General features: G+C 44.3%; 1 protein-coding gene across 2 annotated transcripts in view; it reads left to right on the top strand.

Annotated features, from left to right (window-relative positions):
• LOC106588997 (CUB and sushi domain-containing protein 3) overlaps positions 1-20,290 on the top strand; it is a 347,202-nt gene that overhangs the window by 173,084 nt on the left and 153,828 nt on the right. For both annotated transcript variants that reach the window (XM_045709277.2, XM_014178612.3), the window contains exons 25-29: positions 9,432-9,545; positions 10,952-11,047; positions 14,060-14,263; positions 17,099-17,223; positions 17,710-17,806. In XM_045709277.2, the coding sequence (XP_045565233.2) occupies positions 9,432-9,545; positions 10,952-11,047; positions 14,060-14,263; positions 17,099-17,223; positions 17,710-17,806 (636 nt within the window). The remainder of the gene's footprint in view (positions 1-9,431; positions 9,546-10,951; positions 11,048-14,059; positions 14,264-17,098; positions 17,224-17,709; positions 17,807-20,290) is intronic.

Genomic DNA, 20,290 nt, shown 5'->3' with positions numbered 1-20,290 from the left:
TCCTCCTCTGGCTCCATGGCGTACAGGGACTCGGTCCTCCTCTGGCTCCATGGCGTACAGGGACTCGGTCTCCATGGCGTACAGGGACTCGGTCCTCCTCTGGCTCCACGGCATAAAGGGACTAAGTCCTCCTCTGGCTCCATGGTGCACAGGGACTCGGTCCTCCTCTGGCTCCATGGCGTACAGGGACTCGGTCCTCCTCTGGTTCCATGTCGTACAGGGACTCGGTCCTCCTCTGTGTCCATGGCGTACAGGGACTCAGTCCTCCTCTGGCTCCATGGTGCACAGGGACTCGGTCTTCCTCTGGCTCCATGTCGTACAGGGACTCGGTCCTCCTCTGGTTCCATGTCGTACAGGGACTCGGTCCTCCTCTGGCTCCATGGTGTACAGGGACTTAATCCTCCTCTGGTTCCATGTCGTACAGGGACTCGGTCCTCCTCTGGCTCCATGGTGTACAGGGACTCAGTCCTCCTCTGGCTCCGTGGTGTACAGGGACTCGGTCCTCCTCTGGTTCCATGTCGTACAGGGACTCGGTTCTCCTCTGGCTCCGTGGCGTACAGGGACTCAGTCCTCCTCTGGCTCCATGGTGTACAGGGACTCAGTCCTCCTCTGGCTCCGTGGTGTACAGGGACTCGGTCCTCCTCTGGTTCCATGTCGTACAGGGACTCGGTTCTCCTCTGGCTCCGTGGCGTACAGGGACTCAGCCTTCCTCTGGCTCCATGGTGTACAGGGACTCAGTCCTCCTCTGGCTCCGTGGTGTACAGGGACTCGGTCCTCCTCTGGTTCCATGTCGTACAGGGACTCGGTTCTCCTCTGGCTCCGTGGCGTACAGGGACTCAGTCCTCCTCTGGCTCCATGGTGTACAGGGACTCAGTCCTCCTCTGGCTCCATGGCGTACAGGGACTCGGTCCTCCTCTGGCTCCATGGTGTACAGGGACTCGGTCCTCCTCTGGCTCCGTGGTGTACAGGTACTCGGTCCTCCTCTGGTTCCAAGTTGTGCTACTCTATTAGTAAAAAAAAACTCTAGTTGCCATTGGCAGCAACATTTCTTCTAACATTACAAGACATTAGAGTGCAAGACATTAGAAGTCGTAATTAATCTGTAGAATGTCTTGGTATTTACTGAATATCGCATCTGGGGCATCACCAACACAAAAAAACATGCGTCACTCCAACACGTGAAGCTGTGCCACTATACAGTACAGTCTGCAGTTGATGAAGTCTGCATCCCAGTAGATTTTACGTGGATAATGGTCTCTCTACTAGCCAACTGCAGTAGTGTTCTGCCAAAACCACTGATATACACTGCTCAAAAAATAAAGGGAACACTAAAATAACACATCATAGATCTGAATGAATGAAATAATCTTATTAAATACTTTTTTCTTTACATAGTTGAATGTGCTGACAACAAAATCACACAAAAATAATCAATTGAAATCCAATTTATCAACCCATGGAGGTCTGGATTTGGAGTCACACTCAAAATTAATGTGGAAAACCACACTACAGGCTGATCCAACTTTGATGTAATGTCCTTAAAACAAGTCAAAATGAGGCTCAGTAGTGTGTGTGGCCTCCACGTGCCTGTATGACCTCCCTACAACGCCTGGGCATGCTCCTGATGAGGTGGTGGATGGTCTCCTGAGGGATCTCCTCCCAGACCTGGACTAAAGCATCCGCCAACTCCTGGACAGTCTGTGGTGCAACGTGGCGTTGGTGGATGGAGCGAGACATGATGTCCCAGATGTGCTCAATTGGATTCAGGTCTGGGGAACGGGCGGGCCAGTCCATAGCATCAATGCCTTCCTCTTGCAGGAACTGCTGACACACTCCAGCCACATGAGGTCTAGCATTGTCTTGCATTAGGAGGAACCCAGGGCCAACCGCACCAGCATATGGTCTCACAAGGGGTCTGAGGATCTCATCTCGGTACCTAATGGCAGTCAGGCTACCTCTGGCGAGCACATGGAGGGCTGTGCGGCCCCCCAAAGAAATGCCACCCCACACCATGACTGACCCACCGCCAAACCGGTGTCATGACGTTGGCCTCTTTGGGTACAGGAAGGACAGTTGACCCCCTCCCCTTTGTACCATCACCCAACACCCATACAGGACCAGGGGTCATTTGACAAGCTGTTCTATGGGCACTATAAAACACTCCCTGATTTACATTTCTCCAGACCAGGCCTACACTCCGTTGGCACATAGGTTCTACCTTCCAATTCCTCTACTGAAAGTGAGCCATACCACGTGGTTAACTTTTAGACTATTGATACCGACAGAATAAGAACAAGTCTTTGATATTAATTATTAGTCTGCAGCTAAGTAAATGATATCATCGAACGCGAAGACCAACGAAACCACCATTCTATGACGACATTAATTAATGTCGCTCTGAAAGATCCATTCTAACCGAGAGAGAGAGAGAGAGAACGCGGACAAAACTCCCCAACAGAACTACTCTCCAACAAGAATCAGAACGACACACTGAGCGTAAATATATATATTGATTGCAATTGTTCCCGAATGAGTGAGCCTTCAATTGTCAATTGTTAATGAACTCTGTGTAAACTTCTCAGCTGACCATTTATGACCCATTGTTCAACAGGCCGACCAGCCTGTTTAGCCCACAAGGGCACATTCCAATACTAATCCTTTGTTGACGATAATTACTGTTTGTATGTTTTTCTGTTAATTACTTAGTGTAGTAAATAAATGATTTTAAGACAATTGATGTATGGATGATTTTAGTAAAGACTGGGATCGTGCAGATACAACAATTTACGATGTTTGGAATGAGACTGGACTAGAGGTAAATACACCATTTAAACTAGGAGATAATCGGCCTATACTATAATAGAATATAATATTATAGTATAGGAAAGTTATATTAGGAAAAGTATAGCTTTGTAATCTGAATATTCTCCTTGGTGCCCCGACCTCCTAGTTAATTACAATTAAACAATTAATCAGTTTAATCGCGTGATAATAATTACAGGGAGCTAATTGATAAACATATCTTCAGTTTAATGGTACCCCCAAAGACACGACACCGGTCATGCTGGAGGATGTTGCAGGCAGCAGAACGTTCTCCACGGCGTCTCCAGACTCTGTCACGTCTGTCACGTGCTCAGTGTGAACCTGCTTTCATCTGTGAAGAGCACAGGGCGCCAGTGGCGAATTTGCCAATCTTGGTGCGCTCTGGCAAATGCCAAACGTCCTGCACGGTGTTGGGCTGTAAGCACAACCCACACCTGTGGACGTCGGGCCCTCATACCACCCTCATGCAGTCTGTTTCTGACCGTTTGAGCAGACACATGCACATTTGTGGCCTGCTGGAGGTCATTTTGCAGGGCTCTTGCAGTGCTCCTCCTGCTCCTCCTTGCACAAAGGCGGAGGTAGCGGTCCTGCTGCTGGGTTGTTGCTCTCCTACGGCCTCCTTCACGTCTCCTGATGTACTGGCCTGTCTCCTGGTAGCGCCTCCATGCTCTGGACACTACGCTGACAGACACAGCAAACCTTCTTGCCACAGCTCGCATTGATGTGCCATCCTGGATGAGCTGCACTACCTGAGCCACTTGTGTGGGTTGTAGACTCCGTCTCATGCTACCACTAGAGTGAAAGCACCGCCAGCATTCAAAAGTGACCAAAACATCAGCCAGGAAGCATAGGAACTGAGAAGTGGTCTGTGCAGAACCACTCCTTTATTGGGGGTGTCTTGCTAATTGCCTATAATTTCCACCTGTTGTCTATTCCATTTGCACAACAGCATGTGAAATGTATTGTCAATCAGTGTTGCTTCCTAAGTGGACAGTTTGATTTCACAGAAGTGTGATTGACTTGGAGTTACATTGTGTTGTTTAAGTGTTCCCTTTATTTTTTTGAGCAGTATAGTTGAAGCATTAAAAACATTCCTTACTGCACAGGGCTCATGGTCTCTGTTCTCTCTGCTCTGTGTTCCATTCAACCATGCACATTCCCTGTAGAAGCTTTTCCCCAGAGTTTGGTTCAGTTGACTTGCTCTGGCCCAGTATTGGAGTCGGAGGCTGGGGTTGCCAGTGATATGATTTAGGGAGGGAGATCTGTGTGTGTGCAGTATCACAACTGTTGCAAATTCAGACATTTTAATGCATTGCTGTTAGACTTCTCCACACACTGTTAAGAATGTGACTCTCCCCAAACACAATTGTATTGACACACGATTGTAGATCGTAGCTCTTCTCTCACCAAAACTATAGGCCTATATTTCTTATCAGGTAACACAGATGTGTTGCCTTGGCAGTTAACATATCTCTCAGCCTGCATTCTTAAATGTGTTTCATCAGATGTGTTAATTGTGTTGGCTCTGTTTACACTGCAATGCAGAACAAACTGATGGATAATGTGGGAAGGACAGGGACAGGAGGAGCTCTAGAATCTAGGGACAGGAGGAGTTCTAGAATCTAGGGACAGGAGGAGCTCTAGAATCTAGGGACACGGGAGGTCTAGAATCTAGGGCCAGGGGGAGTTCTAGAATCAAGGGCCAGGGGGAGTTCTAGAATCTAGGGACAGGAGTAGTTCTAGAATCTATGGCCAGAGGGAGTTCTAGAATCTAGGGCCAGGAGGAGTTCTGGAATCTAGGGACAGGAGTAGTTCTAGAATCTAGGGCCAGAGGGAGTTCTAGAATCTAGGGCCAGGAGAGTTCTAGAATCTAGGGCTAGAGGGAGTTCTAGAATCTAGGGACAAGAGAGTTCTAGAATCTAGGGCCAGGGGGAGTTCTATAATCTAGGGGCAGGGGGAATTCTAGAATCTAGGGACAGGAGGAGTTCTAGAATCTAGGGCCAGGGGGAGTTCTAGAATCGAGGGACAGGGGGAGTTCTAGAATCTAGGGCCAGGGAGAATTCTAGAATCTAGGGACAGGAGGAGTTCTAGAATCTAGGGCCAGGGGGAGTTCTAGAATCTAGGGACAGGGGCAGTTCTAGAATCTAGGGCCAGGGGGAGTTCTAGAATCGAGGGACAGGGGGAGTTCTAGAATCTAGGGCCAGGGAGAATTCTAGAATCTAGGGACAGGAGGAGTTCTAGAATTTAGGGACAGCGGGAGTTCTAGAATCTTGGGACAGAATCTAGAATCTACAGTTGGGGAAACATTCACAGTAATGACTTATGATTCACTCTGGTTGCATCCCAAATTCAACAGTAGCAATGATGGGGGGATGTCTGTCCATAATAAAGTGCAGCTCTGCCTTCTTAACAACACTATCAACAGGGCAGGTCCTACTGGCCCTAGTTTTGTCACACCTGGACTACTGTTCAGTAGTGTGGTCAGGTGCCAGAAAGAGGGACTTAGGAAAATTGCAGTTGGCTCAGAACAGGACAGCACGGCTGGCCGTTAAAAGTACACAGAGAGCTAACATTAATGACATGCATGTCAATCTCTCATGGCTTAAAGTGGAAGTGGAAGAGAGATTGTTCCTGGGGGGAGGGGGGGGGCTGTGGGAGGGGTCTCGAATGGTTGAGGGACAGCTATTGGGGAACTGTGAGGGGATCTTGGAGGGTTCGGGTTCACGTTTTTTGGCCTGGTGGTAGATCGGCCAACATGCCCTTGAGCAGGGTATTGACCCTGGATGTTTCTGTGTGTCGCTCTGAATGGGAATCTGTTGGGTGACTGGTATGATGTAGTTGTTGAGCGGCTTCACTGCAAGTATATTGTATGTTTCGAATATTTTTTTTTTTTAAATAATACAAAAAAAATATTAAAAAGAAGAGAGAATGACTTCATCACTACTTGTTTTTGTAAGAAGTGTTGACAAGCTGAATGTACCGAACTGTCTGTTTAAAATACTAGCACACAGCTTGGACACCCATCCATACCCCCACAAGACATGTCACCAGAGGTCTCTTTACAAAGTCCAGAACAGACTATGGGAGGTGCACAGTACTACATAGAGCCATGACTACATGGAACTCTATTCCACATCAGGTAACCGATGCAAGCAGTAAAAAGAACAGGTAAAAATACACCTTACGGAAGAGCGGGAAACTGTGAAGAGACACAAGTGCTAGCACACGCTCTAAACACACGTACATTGTAATATTGTTTTATACATTTTGTATTGTAGATATGTAGTGGTGTAATAATGTTATATGATGTACTGTTTTATCTTTTGTTTTATTTGCAATGTAAGTGCCTTAATGTGTTTGGACCCCAGGAAGAGTAGCTGCTGCCTTGGCAGGAACTAATGGGGATCCCTAATAAACCCCAGGAAGAGTAGCTGATGCCTCGGTAGGAACTAATGGGGATCACTAATAAACCCCAGGATGAGTAGCTGATGCCTCGGTAGGAACTAATGGGGATCCCTAATAAACCCCAGGATGAGTAGTTGCTGCCTTGGCAGGAACTAATAGAAGTACAAAATGCCACCATATCCCCTTTTTAGTGCTGTACTTTTGACCATAGGGCTCTGGTCAAAAATAGTGCACTATATAGCAAATTGGGTGGTATTTGGGACATGGCCTCTGTGCAGCTGGCTCTTCAGCAGCCCAGGAATAAAATCCATCCATAATGGCCTTGTTTGTACATGTAGGAGTCAGGATCAGCTCCCCCCTGTCCATGTAATGACTAACAGACTCCCGAGTGGTGCAGCGGTCTAAGGCACTGCCTCTCAGTGCAAGAGGCGTCACTGAAGTCCCTGGTTTGAATCCAGGCTGATTCACATCCGGCCGTGATTGGGAGTCCCATAGGGCGGTGCACAATTGGCCCAGCGTCATCCGGATTTAGCCGGGGTAGGCCGTCATTGTAAATAAGAATTTGTTCTTTAAATTAAAGGTTAAATAAATACAATTAGAATTTAAAATAAATAAATGTATCATGTGTGCCAGAGTAGGATCAGCTCCCCCTGTCCATGTAATGATATTCATTGTGATCTAAAAGACTACACTGGGTCGTGGGTGGCACAGGAGTCAAAAGCACTGCACTGCAGTGCTGAGGCGCCGCTAAAGCCTGAGGTTCAATCCCAGGCTGTGTCACAACCGGCTGTGACTAGGAGCCCCATAGGACAGCACACAGTGTGGAAAGAAGTAGGTGGCCATGTTTCGGAGGACGCATGACTCGACCTTCGCCTCTCCCGAGCCCATTGAGGAGATGCAGAGACGAGCCAAGGGACCTAATTCAGGGAGAAAATGGAGTAAAAAAGAATAAGCTTGTGACCATGCCACCCTAAGGGTCGGGCCTGGTTAGTATTGGGACGGGAGACCGCCTGGGAATATCAGGTGCCGTAATCAAAAACAATTATTTAAAATGTTTTAAAATAAAATTAAAGGCTAAAATGATCCTTAATCAGCTCTCCTAGTTTGAGACGGATGGTACATAGGGCCCCTGAATGGGATTCACATGGTGACTGTTAGCGTAAAGATACAATTTCATTAAGGCAATAAATCAAAGGGAATCAGGAAAGATGAATATATGACCTCCACAAAGTATATTTTAGCTCGTTTTTGGTTACAGGTCCAGAAATGGCTGAAGAATTGCAACATTTGCCTAGAACTAATGCTGCAGATAGCAATACTGGGTGATTTGAAAAGCCATAGTTAATCAATCAATAATATAATTATTATTTTAGAATTTATTTTTATTTTTTCACCTCTTTAACTAACTTCTAGTAGATTAATTCACCTCTTTAACTAACTTCTAGTAGATTAATTCACCTCTTTAACTAACTTCTAGTAGATAAATTCACCTCTTTAATTAACTTCTAGTTGATTCATTATCCTCTTTAACTAATTTCTAGTAGATTAATTCACCTCTTTAACTAACTTCCTAATCCACAGTTAGTAGGGCAAGATGGTGCAAGTGAGTTCATTAAGTGTTCCCCCTAGTCTCATATATTATCTAAGGTGATAATTCGTAGGATTTAGATCTCATCATTTCAAGACCACTTAAAATTCAAACGTTTAAAGTGGGCCTAAGGTTACAAAATTGCAGTAACTTTCTCCAAACTCTCAGGTCTTCCAGAAATCCCAGTTGGAAGATTCCTAGAATAAGCAGAAATAAGCAGAAAAAATAATCTAAATTGGATTTCTAGAAAACCTGGGAAATCTGGATAAGGCCTCCATCATTGGGCCGTCCGTGTTGGAAACTGAAGTTAATTTGGGTCAGGGAGAATGTAATGTTAGAGAAATCAGCAACTACCTTTGCCTTAGTGAAGTTACTTATGCTTACTGTATGCTTCCCAGTCGAAACAGTTCGTCCATATATTATGATAACATTTTGTGATGTTTTTGTTCGTTTTGATCTTTGGCAGTTTTTTTGGGGGGGGGGGGGGCTGGTAGTGCACACAATTTTCATTGAGACAGGTCGAAGTTCGGTAGCCGATGTCTACGCCCCTTTGTCTGTGATTGGTCAACAGTACTACTCCTAGTAGGAGTGGGAACATGAAGTGTTTTCAAGCTCATTTTTTCACTTGAGAAATACTTCACCAAACATCTTAGTTAGATGTAAAATTGAGCGACAAAGACCTCCTCTGTAAAAAAGAAAAAATTATTGACATATTTCTTGATTTGTCTTTGATTCATTCAGACTATTTTGAGGAAGTGTTTCAGGTCTTTAGGGAGTATGCGAGCATGGACGGTCACTTCGCCTAGCTGAGTTCGGCTAGGCGAAACATAACCTATGTATGCGGACACCTTTACAACTTACTGTTTCTCCTGAGAAGTAGTCTTAACAGAAAAACTGTCATTTCATAACAATTTAGGGCAAGTACAGTAGAGTTTTGTAATGCTAATGAGTAGGGTGGGTAATCAGTTTTTTCTGCCTTCACAATGACGCTCTCAAAGCGGTTAGGGAGACTAAATTAGGATACCTCTTTATTACTGTATACAGTGGAGAGGGTGCCCCCAGGGTGCACCAGTTTATTGTGGCTTCGCTCCAAACACAAACAGAATGATCCCCGAGAGGTTTTCAATTAAAATATTTAAATAAACATACAGTCCTGTTACCTCTGGAAGTCCTTGCTTCAGCTTTAAGGTCACTGCTGTTGTAATGAAGAATAATGATGTACTTTTGTGATGTTATTGGCACAATAAATAAAATATAAAGCATCTCAATATGCTCGTCGCTGAAGAGAGAAGGAGCAGTTGACAAAACAGTAATTGTATAACGACCCGTTTTATCTATTTTGCTGCGCTTTAGTACCTACTATGCGCTGAGACTTACTGGCTTCGGGGGGCCAAAAATAGATGTCACAATTAAGCTCTCATGCATTTTCTAAATGGCCACCGTATATAACATTACGCCTGTGAAATTATGAATCATGTTAACACAATGGTTTTAGCTTGTTTGTTAATATATTTGCTTAGTTTCACACGTCAACCTCTCTCTCTCTCCCTCTTTCTTTCCCTCTCTCTTTCCCTCTTTCTTTCCCTCTCTCTTTCTCTCTATCTTTCTCCTTCAGTGTTGTTCGGGCAGTTTGTCTTGTTCCAGACGTCACTCAATGACGTTGTGGACATTTATGATGGGCCTACGCAGCAGTCTCCACTCCTGTCTTCTCTCTCTGGCTCCCACTCAGGTAATACAAACAGCAAGCAGCACAACACAATGACAGACACGTCAGCAACAGCGGCACAGAACTGGAGTTTTTTGTTGTTGAGTTTTTCCTTTTGTCACCGTTTTGCAGCTTGCTCTTTGAGGGTCTAGGTTGGTGTATTGTAAAAGTACTTTGTGCCAACTGTAAAAAAAAAAAAAAAAGGCCTTTGTGGCCACATCTGTAGGGCTATGCATTAATCACACATTCAACCCTATTGGTTGGTATCACTTTAGTCTCCAGCACCACTCTGTATCAAAATCCCAGTACACCACATTCACGTGATAGTTACACACACTTCCCCTGCCTACATTTCCCCCACATTTATTCTACCTATAGTCATATTTATCAAAATCATCTGTTCCCTTGGGTCCATACCCTCACTTATGCTGAGCTATTGAGCCTTGCGTGTGTGTGTGTGTGTGTGTGTGTGTGTGTGTGTGTGTGTGTGTGTGTGTGTGTGTGTGTGTGTGTGTGTGTGTGTGTGTGTGTGTGTGTGTGTGTGTGTGTGTGTGTGTGTGTGTGTGTGTGTGCGCGCGCGCGCGCGTGCCTGCACGTGTGCGTGTGTATAGGATGGATGGAAAATGAGATGGTTGCGGACCAATGTGTACCATGTAATCAGAAACACTTGAAAATATGCTTTTGGCAAAGAGGTAAGTGCTGATGCAGGGCCATACATTTCCCCCTCCTCCCATCTTGGGGATGAGACCACGAAAGTGTCAGAGAGACTGAGAAGAAGAAGAAGACAACGACGAAGATGAAGATGAAGAAAAGAGAAGAGGTGGGATGAGAGTGTCTCTGGCTTGATTGGAGTTGGCAGGCAATAAGACGCCTCCTATCAAAGCAAATTAATGTCCTTCTTCAAATATAACATTGAACCAGCAGCTGATCAGTTCTGCACTAAAAGGCTTCAGAGTTAAACAAAGCCAGATTGGAGATCAAATTGATTGATTAATCCAATGGACTCTGATACATTGATCTGTGACTGGGTCGGATCATCCGTTGTTGGACAGGCAACCTACAGATGTGCTATCTTAATTTGATCACTCTTTTGTCGCAGAGAATTTTCCTGCATGGCAGGAAATGTAAATTGTAGGGTATTCAAGGTTTAAAAAGGCTTCTAAAGTTTGTATTTTCCACTTTTTCCACTTGATTTATCCTAACTGAAAGTGTATCAACCCATACAAAAATGTCCATTAATAATAATCCACATAATAATGACCATTTCCTGTTTCTGCAGGATTATTTTCCTGCAGTGAGAAACTGGTCAAATTAAGATTTCACATATGTACAAATTAATCAGAAGAATAACCTCCATTTCGTCCTGTGAAATGTTTGTGTTCGGTGGACTTGTAAATTGTGTTTGATTGATAATGTCTCTCTTTCTTCAGGGGAGTCTCTACCCTTGAGTACTGGTAACCAGATAACCATCAAGTTCACCACAGTAGGCCCGGAGACGGCTAAGGGCTTTCACTTTGTCTATCAAGGTTGGTCTTCCATAGATCTTTCATAGGTTATAGATTATTCCTGAGTACGGTGTCTATATTAGGACATCCTTGTGACTCTTAGGCTGTCCTAATATGGACACAGTGCATATGAAAGCAAGCCCTTTTTGTCTACCAGGGTTGGTTATTTTAGATCTGTGATGACATTATTCAAATGTTGCAGCAATTCGCTTTCATCCAACCCCAGTCAAGCAAGAGGCATGGATTGAGTTTAGTTGTGTCTGGAACGATACTCTCCTCTATGTATTCAAAATGACAGTATACAGTGCATTCAGAAAGTATTCAGATCCCTTGACTTTTTCCACATTTTGTTACGTTACAGCCTTGTTCTAAAATTGATGAAATCAATGTATTTCCCTCATCAATCTACACACAATGAAATTTTGACAAATGTATTTCAAATAAAAAACGCAAATATCACATTTACATAAGTATTTGGGCCCTTTACTCAGTACTTTATTGAAGCACTTGGAGACTTCTTGGGGATGATGCTACAAGCTTGGCACACCTGTATTTGGGGAGTTTCTCCCATTCTTCTCTGCAGATCCTCTCAAGCTCTGTGAGGTTGGATGGGGAGCGTCGCTACACAGCTATTTTCCGGTCTCTCCAGAGATGTTTGATCGGGTTCAAGTCTAGGCTCTGACTGGACCACTCAACAACATTCAGAGACTTGTGCCAAAGCCACTCCTGCATTGTTTTGGCTGTGTGCTTAGGGTCGTGGTCCTGTTGGAAGGTGAACCTTCACCCCAGTCTGAGGTCCTGAGCGCTCTGGAGCAAGTTTTCGTCAAGGATCTCTCTGTACTTTGCTCCGTTAAGCTTTCCCTCCTGACTAGTGTCCCAGTACCTGCTGCTGAAAAACATCCCCACTGCATGATGCTGCCACCACCATGATTCACCATAGGGATGGTGCCAGGTTTCCTACAGACGCAACGCTTGGCATTCAGGCCAAAGAGTTCACTCTTGGTTTCATCAGACCAGAGAATATTGTTTCTCGTGGTCTGTGAATCTTTAGGTGCCTTTTGGCAAATTCCAAGTGGGCTGTTGTGTGCCTTTTACTTATTAGTGGCTTCTGTCTGGCTACTCTAACATAAAGGCCTGATTGGTGGAGTGCTGCAGAGATGGTTGTCCTTCTGGAAAATTCTCCCATCTCCACAGAGGAACTCTGGAGCTCTGTCAGAGTGACCATCAGGTTCTTGGTCACTTCCTTGACCAAGGCTCTTCTCCCCCGATTGCTCAGTTTGGCCGGGCAGACAGTTTTAGTTAGAGTCTTGGAGGTTCCAAACTTCTTCCATTTAAGAATGATGGAGGCCACTGTGTTCTTGGGGATCTTCAATGCTGCAGAAATCTTTTGGTACCCTTCCCCAGGTCTGTGCCTCGACACAATCCTGTCTCAGAGCTCTACGGACAATTCCTTCAACCTCATGGCTTGGTTTTTGCTCTGACACGCACTGTCAACTGTGGGACCTTATATAGACAGGTGTGTGCCTTTCCACATCATGTCCAATCAATTGAATTTACCACAGGTGGACTCCAATCAAGTTGTAGAAATATCTCAAGGATGATCAATGGAAACGAGCTCAAACACCTGAGCTTAATTTAGAGTCTCATGGCAAAGGGTTTGAATACTTATGTAAATATGGTATTTCTGTTTTTTATTTTTAACACATTTTCAAAAATGTCTAAAAACCTGTTTTCACTTTGTCATTATGGGTATTGTGTGTAGATTGATGTGAAAAAACATTAATTTAATCAATTTTAGAATAAAGCTGTAACGTAATTAAAAGTGGAAAAAGTCAAGGGGTCTGAATACCTTCCGAACGCACTGTACATACATTATGATCCTTTGAATACACTAGCTCCACTTGAAATAAAAACATCGGAAAAATGCGACTCTGACAGGCATTGAGTTAGACTGAGCTTCATTAAGATTTCCTTACAGAATGCCCTCAAGAGTAGCGTGTGTCTATGAGAGGAGATTATTTTTAGACGTCTGACATTTAGACTCACGCTTACATAGAGTACCTACATTCATCAGGAGTGTGCCGAAAGCCAGAGGGGTGCATTTTTTATTTTTCTGTCAGCTAACATCTGTTGATGACGTTGCCGGGCCCCAAAACCTGTCTGTTCAGCACTATCAAAGGCACAGAGATGCCCTGCTCAGCAAGATGCTTCACATATCCCCCCACAATGCTTAGAATGATCAAGCTTCTTATAGCTTTAACAAATTCTACACATGCCACATTTCCCCCTCCCCTTGAAAATCTCATAAGAGTATGTCTGCGTCCAAACTAGCACCCCATTCCCTTCATAAGTGCACTGCTGATCAAAAGTATTACAATATATAGGGAATAGGGTCCCATTTGGGACGTAACTTAACACTCAGCAGCTGCCCCCCCGACGCATGCTTAGCCTAACTCCTGGACGGATTCCTACAACACACTCCAAGACGCTGCCAGCCTGCTACCCGGATGTAATTCTCTATTACACATGCAAAGCTTTCTAAAATGCTAGCCTAGTCTCGCATCATTTAAAAGACCTTGTTCATGCAAGCAAGGCTTGCTAACTTAAATCCCACTCACTAACTCAGTGCTGTTGTTCTGGTCAAAATTGAATCCCAATTTCAATATGTCAGTTTCTGTTTGAATAGAACACCACCAGACTTTTACACAAAGGCCAGATTCAGTCAGATGGTTCTTGTTTATGTGAAAACCATAAACCTGCGTTCAGTATTCAAGTGTGGGAGCACTCATGGGAGGTTGATCAAGGTAACAGACACACACTCTCCTCCCCTCTTACAGCACCTTAATGCACCATTGGTGGTGGTCTGTGTTGTGACATTTCAGACATGGGTTTTGCATTATCAAATGTCACTCTAGCTAGCTATAGCTGAAAGTCTGTCACCAGAGAGTGGGTATGTGTTATTTCATGTTTTTGTCCCCACTTCTTCTTCTTCTTCCTCCATTGCTTTGCTGACACCTCCTATCCTCTCCACAGCTGTCCCAAGGACCAGTGCCACCCAGTGCAGTTCGGTCCCTGAGCCCCGCTTCGGCAAACGGATCGGGAACGACTTCGCCATGGGTGCCACAGTCCTGTTCGAGTGTAACCCCGGATACATCCTGCACGGTTCCACCGCCATCCACTGTGAGACCGTCCCTGACACCTTGGCCCAATGGAATGACTCGCTACCCACATGCATTGGTCAGTATGATTGACTCCCGAGCCAATTGTCGACTACCGTGATTGGTGACCGCATGTCAGAAACACCCCTAAGTCTTCTACCTTTCTCTCAAGCTTCATCAACATGCCGATAGCCATCGGGCTGACCTCTTAAGTGAGGCAAAGTCATTAACGTGGGAGCGTGAGTGTGCATATCAAAGCAGACTGGGATTTTGGCTGGGAGGGTCCCTCAGGAGGCCTTCCTTCACACTCTTAACTGAAACAAGCAGAATGTTTCCTCCTGGCTGTGCATCCAGCCAGGTCTAAAGAGCGTGGTGAGGAGAGAGGGTCGAGAGAGAGGAAGAGAGGAGAGAGTGTCTTTGATGAGAGTGCAGAGTTAAAGCGAGAGATGACTCTCTCACTCTCTTTCCTGACGAGTGCTCTGCCCAGTTTCTGGTTACGATTATTACTAATTGTCAGCAGAGCTGCAGTCTATTCATTATGTCAAAACAGCTCAGAAAATAGCCTCTAAATTGTAATGATCTTCCAATGGCTGCCTTTTCTCTCTTAAAGTGATGTTTGCCTTTTTGTCTGCAGATCACAAGACCAATATTCAAGGTTCTGGTTTTCAGCCAGAGTGACTTTCATATCAAGCTACATTTAATAACGCAGGGATTTTTTCCCAGGTTTTTTTAGTGTCCATGGTGGGGTGGGCAGAGTGCATGCCTGTCTGATGGGAGGCTAGTAAAGTACATCTAATCTGTGCTAGCTCCCTGCTCCTCACTGGCAGAGACAGAATGACATGGTGTTATTTTCTGTCAAACTCATCCAAAGCCCTGCTCCAAAGCAAAGGAGGGAGACACAGAGTACTGTAGTTTGTAAACAGGATTTGACCAGAGCTGTAGCCTGCTATTACCCCTTGATACGAAGGGCCCTTATCTAGCTGTCTTTGAATGAAGGGCCCCTAGCTAGCTGTCTTTGAATGAAGGGCCAGTATCTAGGAGTCTTTGAATGAAGGGCCAGTATCTAGCTATGTGGAGGTGAAGGGCCACTTATCAATGCATAAGGGAGCGCGGAGTTGACAAGGCCATATTTCTGAATGACTTGCTTTCTCTATGCTGCCTCTTTGGCCCGCTGTAGAACACGTCTTCTTGGGTTTTTCTTTTTCTGTTTTCCATTCGTGTTTTCCAGTGGGACAGATACGGGCCATAGGATTTTCTCCGTGATTACCTGAGCACTATGGCTGCATTTTATATATCATCTGTAAAATATGGATGAGTTGAAATTGCTCTGAAGTGAGTTTGTTGAATAATTTAATTTTCTGACACAGATATATTGCTCTCTCCCCCCTTTCTCTCAACATCTCTCTCTCCCCTCTCTCAATGTCTCGCTCTCTCTTCCTTTCTCCATCTCTCCCTCCCTACTCTCTCTCTCTCTCTCCTGCTCTCTCTCAATGTCTCGCTCTCTCTTCCTTTCTCCATCTCTCCCTCCCTACTCTCTCTCTCTCTCTCTCCTGCTCTCTCTCAATGTCTCGCTCTCTCAATGTCTCGCTCTCTCTTTCTTTCTCCATCTCTCCCTCCCCCCGCTCTCCCTCTCCTTCACTCTCAGATCTGTCAGACATTTCTGCTGCCATATTAGACAGCCATCAGTGTGTCCCAGTCTTCTCTTAGTTATTTTAACAAGGTGATTGGTGCTGACCTCTAGTATATACTGTTATCCTTCACAGATAGCATCATCATCGGATCTGAGCATCTGATCAGGGGAGAAAAAAAACACTGTTCTGGCAGCATTAGATACCAGCTTGTGCTATTGACAGCTCTCTACTTTCCCACGTCTCTCTCTCCTCTCGTGGTTTTGAAGACAATACTTGGCAGGCCTTCAGAAAACAGGGGGAAATTGCTTAACCTAGCCTCTCTCTCGGGAGAAACGGTTATAATGTCACGTCTTTCACCGCAGAGGCAGACGTTTATATGCCTCATTGTCCCTTTTTAAATAAAGTTTAATTGAATCATAGGCACATGGTGGGATGGGATGTGTGTATGAGGCTGATAAGAATGAACAGGTATGCCTCGAAGACAATAGGCGTCGAAACTTGGACTGTTCCGATTGGTCAACGTGAGGTATTACATTATTTTACAACTGCTTACTCGTTCTATAATCACTGTCTGTCACTGCAAAGAATGTCTTTATCCAAGATTTGATTAACCGTTACTTGTCCAACATGCTTTTAGTATGTGTAAGTCAAATGATCTTCTATTTGCTGAGGCCTCACTGAAGCTTCACTATTAAGTCAGACATCTATAGTGATATCTCTGTCTGATTGGTTGTTTAGCTACAAAACCAATGGGGCTAAACAGACCGGTTTGGCTTAGATTATTGACAACATGTAAACTATATTTCGTCTCCAATGTGTATTGAAAACAAATACATTTGCACTTGTTGTCTCTCAAATACATTGTTACAGTTGTTGGTTAGCTAGCTAGCAAAAATTCTTGACATGTTAGCATAGACGTGACCAGTCAAAACACCTCAAAACAAGACATGGTATCAAGAACAAAATTAAGCTAGCTGAAACGAGCCACCTACGATTCCCCACATGGCAACTTCTTGTCACTGGTGTTAGCTGTCTGGCCATCCAGACTCACAACAACACACAACCTTCTGCCCCATTGAAGTATTGTTTTATTGACGTTGTCATCTAACCCGTCGATAGTGAGGAAACCAGGGCCCGTATTCAGAAAGTGTCTCAGATTACCAGTGCTGTATCTGAATAATAACAACATGAAAACTGTAAAAGTGCAGGCACCTGTACGTATTAGGACATACACGTGGCTGTGTTAACGTATGTCCCCACTCTGTTTGACTTTGTCCCCTTAGTGCCGTGTGGAGGGACCCTGACGGCACGCAGGGGGACCATACTGTCCCCTGGTTACCCCGAGCCGTATGACAATAATCAGAACTGCGTCTGGAAGGTTTCGGTGCCTGAGGGTGCTGGTATCCAAGTAAGAGAGACTGTTCTGTTCTTGAAGAACCATGGAAGAATATAGATGTTTGCGATTTCAGAGTATCGCCATGCAGTACCAGAAGTTAAACTTAAATAAAGGGAATACTTAATAGCTTAATAATTATTTAAAGGGTAGATGTTTACTGTAAGTGGGCACTGTGTTTTGGACCTGAAGTCTCGTCTTTCTCTTTCCATTGGATATTATCTACAGTACTACAGTGTTCATTTACTAAAGTTGGAGTATTTCAAAGGTTTCAAGTGGTGATGAATTGTCTGTTTCTGTATGGCAGTTATCTTTCTGTCTCACACAACTGAGCCGAACCGAACTGAGCAGTGCCGTACTGTACTGCACTGGCCTGCTGAAAACAATGCTGGAAAGGACTATGCAAGCCAGTATAGTACTGTGTGAATCAGGCATTAGTGAGTACAGTTTGGGTCGGGTCAGTAGTGTGAAAAAGGTCTGAGTCCTAACTCTTTGCCTCAGATCCAGGTGGTGAGCTTTGCTTCGGAACACAACTGGGACTCTCTGGACTTCTATGACGGAGGCGACAACCACGCTCCGAGACTGGGCAGCTACTCAGGTAATCTTTAGCTCCTGGATCAATAATCGACCACTTGTGGTGCCTTCACTTATTTGTGATAATATCTGTTATGTCATCCTAATTTGGTCATCAACTATGTTTCATGGAAACACGTTCCAGCTAGCTATAATCTCATAACACGGAAATCCCTTTCCGAGATCATTATAATAATTTACTGTTAGAAAACAAGCAACAGTAAACATGTATTCCCCCACGAATTATGCAGTGCCTGTTACTAACACATTTCAGTTAATTATTATAGCTCCTGACATGGGCCAATCAGTGTCGTTTTGTAAACGCCGGGTCTCTATGGCAAGACACATCATTTACCCAAGTTTTGTCAAAGTCAGGCCAGTGCTGTCTGAGATATCACGTGTGACGAATGTACTAACGGAGGGAGACAGATCCACAGTCCCCTCCACGAATTCATAAGTTGTTTTCCCTCATAACGAACACCTTCCTGTGTCCACGACCACGAACATATAATTCTAGCAGTCGGAACACATGTGGTTCAATGTGTCTCCCCTGGCTGTGTGCTACAGATCAATTCCTGCCAGGCCTGTCAAGGGAGCTCTCCCCCGCCGATTTCTGTAGCCGCTTTGTAGTAAACAATACCCTGGCTGATGAGCATCTACAGGGCCCTAGCATAGGTCGCTCTCCGGCCTCGTTAGCATGTCTGTCACTGAGGCCCAGCGGGTCAACGCAGGCTCATGGGGGATAGAGAGGGGAAGGTGGGTGTACGGCAGTTATAGGGGTGGACAGTAATTAGGCAGTCCCACTGCGTATCTGAGTCCCCTGCTAAGGCTTGAATGACAGGGCCACACAACACTGTGGAGTTCTCAGCTGGTCCATATAGATATAGATGCTGACTTGTTCCAACACTTATATAAAGGTTGGAACAATAGGGTGTTAGAGAGGGAATGAGCTCGATATCAGGAGGACACTTAGGAGAATGGAGGCGTGAGCAGAGACACAGTATCTGTCATGATTACAGCTGTCCAAGTGCTGTAACTACCTGAGGAGAAGTCTGTTTATACCTTCATGTAAGAGTTGCTACTGATTATATAGTGCACCCAAGTAAAACAAAATGGCATATGGTTTCCTTATTCTGTAAGCTGTCAAATCAAAATCAAATCTTATCAAATCTGAAATGTTATTGGTTGCGTAAACATATTTAGCAGATGTTTTTGCGGGTGTAGTGAAATGCTTGTGTTCCTAGCTCCAACAGTGCACTAGTATCAAACAATACACAACAATGCACAAAAAATCTGAAAAGTAAAAGAATGGAATTTAGAAATATAGAAATATAAACGCAACATGTAAAGTAAAGTATTGGTCCCATGTTTCAGAATTTAAATAAAAGATAGAAGATATTTTCCATACACAAGTACAACTTATGTGTCTCAATTTTGTGCACAAATCTGTTTACATCCCTGTTAGTGAGCATTTCTCCTTTGCCAAGCTAATCCATCCACCTGACAGGTGTGGCATATCAAGTAGCTGATTAAACAGCATGATGATTACACAGGTGCAATAAAAGCCACTCTAAAATGTGCAGTTTTGTCACACAACACAATGCCACAGATGTCTCATGTTTTAAAGGAGTTCGCAATTGGCATGCTGACTGCAGGAATGTCCACCAGAGCTGTTGCCAGAGAATGAAATGTTGAAACGTTGTTTTAAAGAATTTGGCAGTAGATCCATTAGCCTCACAACCACAGACCACGTGTATGGCGTCGTGTGGGCAAGCAGTTTGCTGATGTCAACATTGGGAACAGAGTGCCCATGGTGGCGGTGGGGTTAAAGTATGGTCAGCCATAAGCAATAGACAACGAACACAATTGCATTTTATCAATGACAATTTGAATGCACAAAAATACTGTGACGAGATCCTAAGGCCCATTGTAATGCCCATTGTATGCATCTGTGATCAACAGATGCATATCTGTATTCCCAGTCAAGTGAAATCCATAGATTAGGGCATAATGAATTTGATTTCCTCATGTGAACTGTAACTCAGTAAAATCAATGAAATTATTGCATGTTGTGTTTATATTTTTGTTCAGTATATATATATATATATATATATATGTGATGAGATGTATTGACAGTATGGACAGTATATGGATAGAATATGTAGTATATCTGAAGAATAGTATATATACAGCAATAGTTAAATAGGATAGGCCTTGACTAGAATACAGTATATACATATAAAGTGGGTAAAACAGTATGTAAACATTACGTAAAGTGACCAGTATTCAATGACTACGTACAGTGGCTTGCGAAAGTATTCACCCCCTTGGCATTTTTCCGATTTTGTTGCCTTACAACCTGGAATTAAAATAGATTTTTGGGGGGGTTTGTTTCATTTGATTTACACAGCATGCCTACCACTTTGAAGATGTAAAATATGTTTTTTTGTAAAACAAACAAGAAAACTTGAGCGTGCATAACTATTCACCCCAACCCCCCCCCCCCCCC

Source organism: Salmo salar, chromosome 27 (assembly GCF_965601325.2).
Source record: "Salmo salar chromosome 27, fSalSal1, whole genome shotgun sequence".
Taxonomy (NCBI): domain Eukaryota; kingdom Metazoa; phylum Chordata; class Actinopteri; order Salmoniformes; family Salmonidae; genus Salmo; species Salmo salar.
This window is presented reverse-complemented; position numbering and strand designations above follow the sequence as displayed.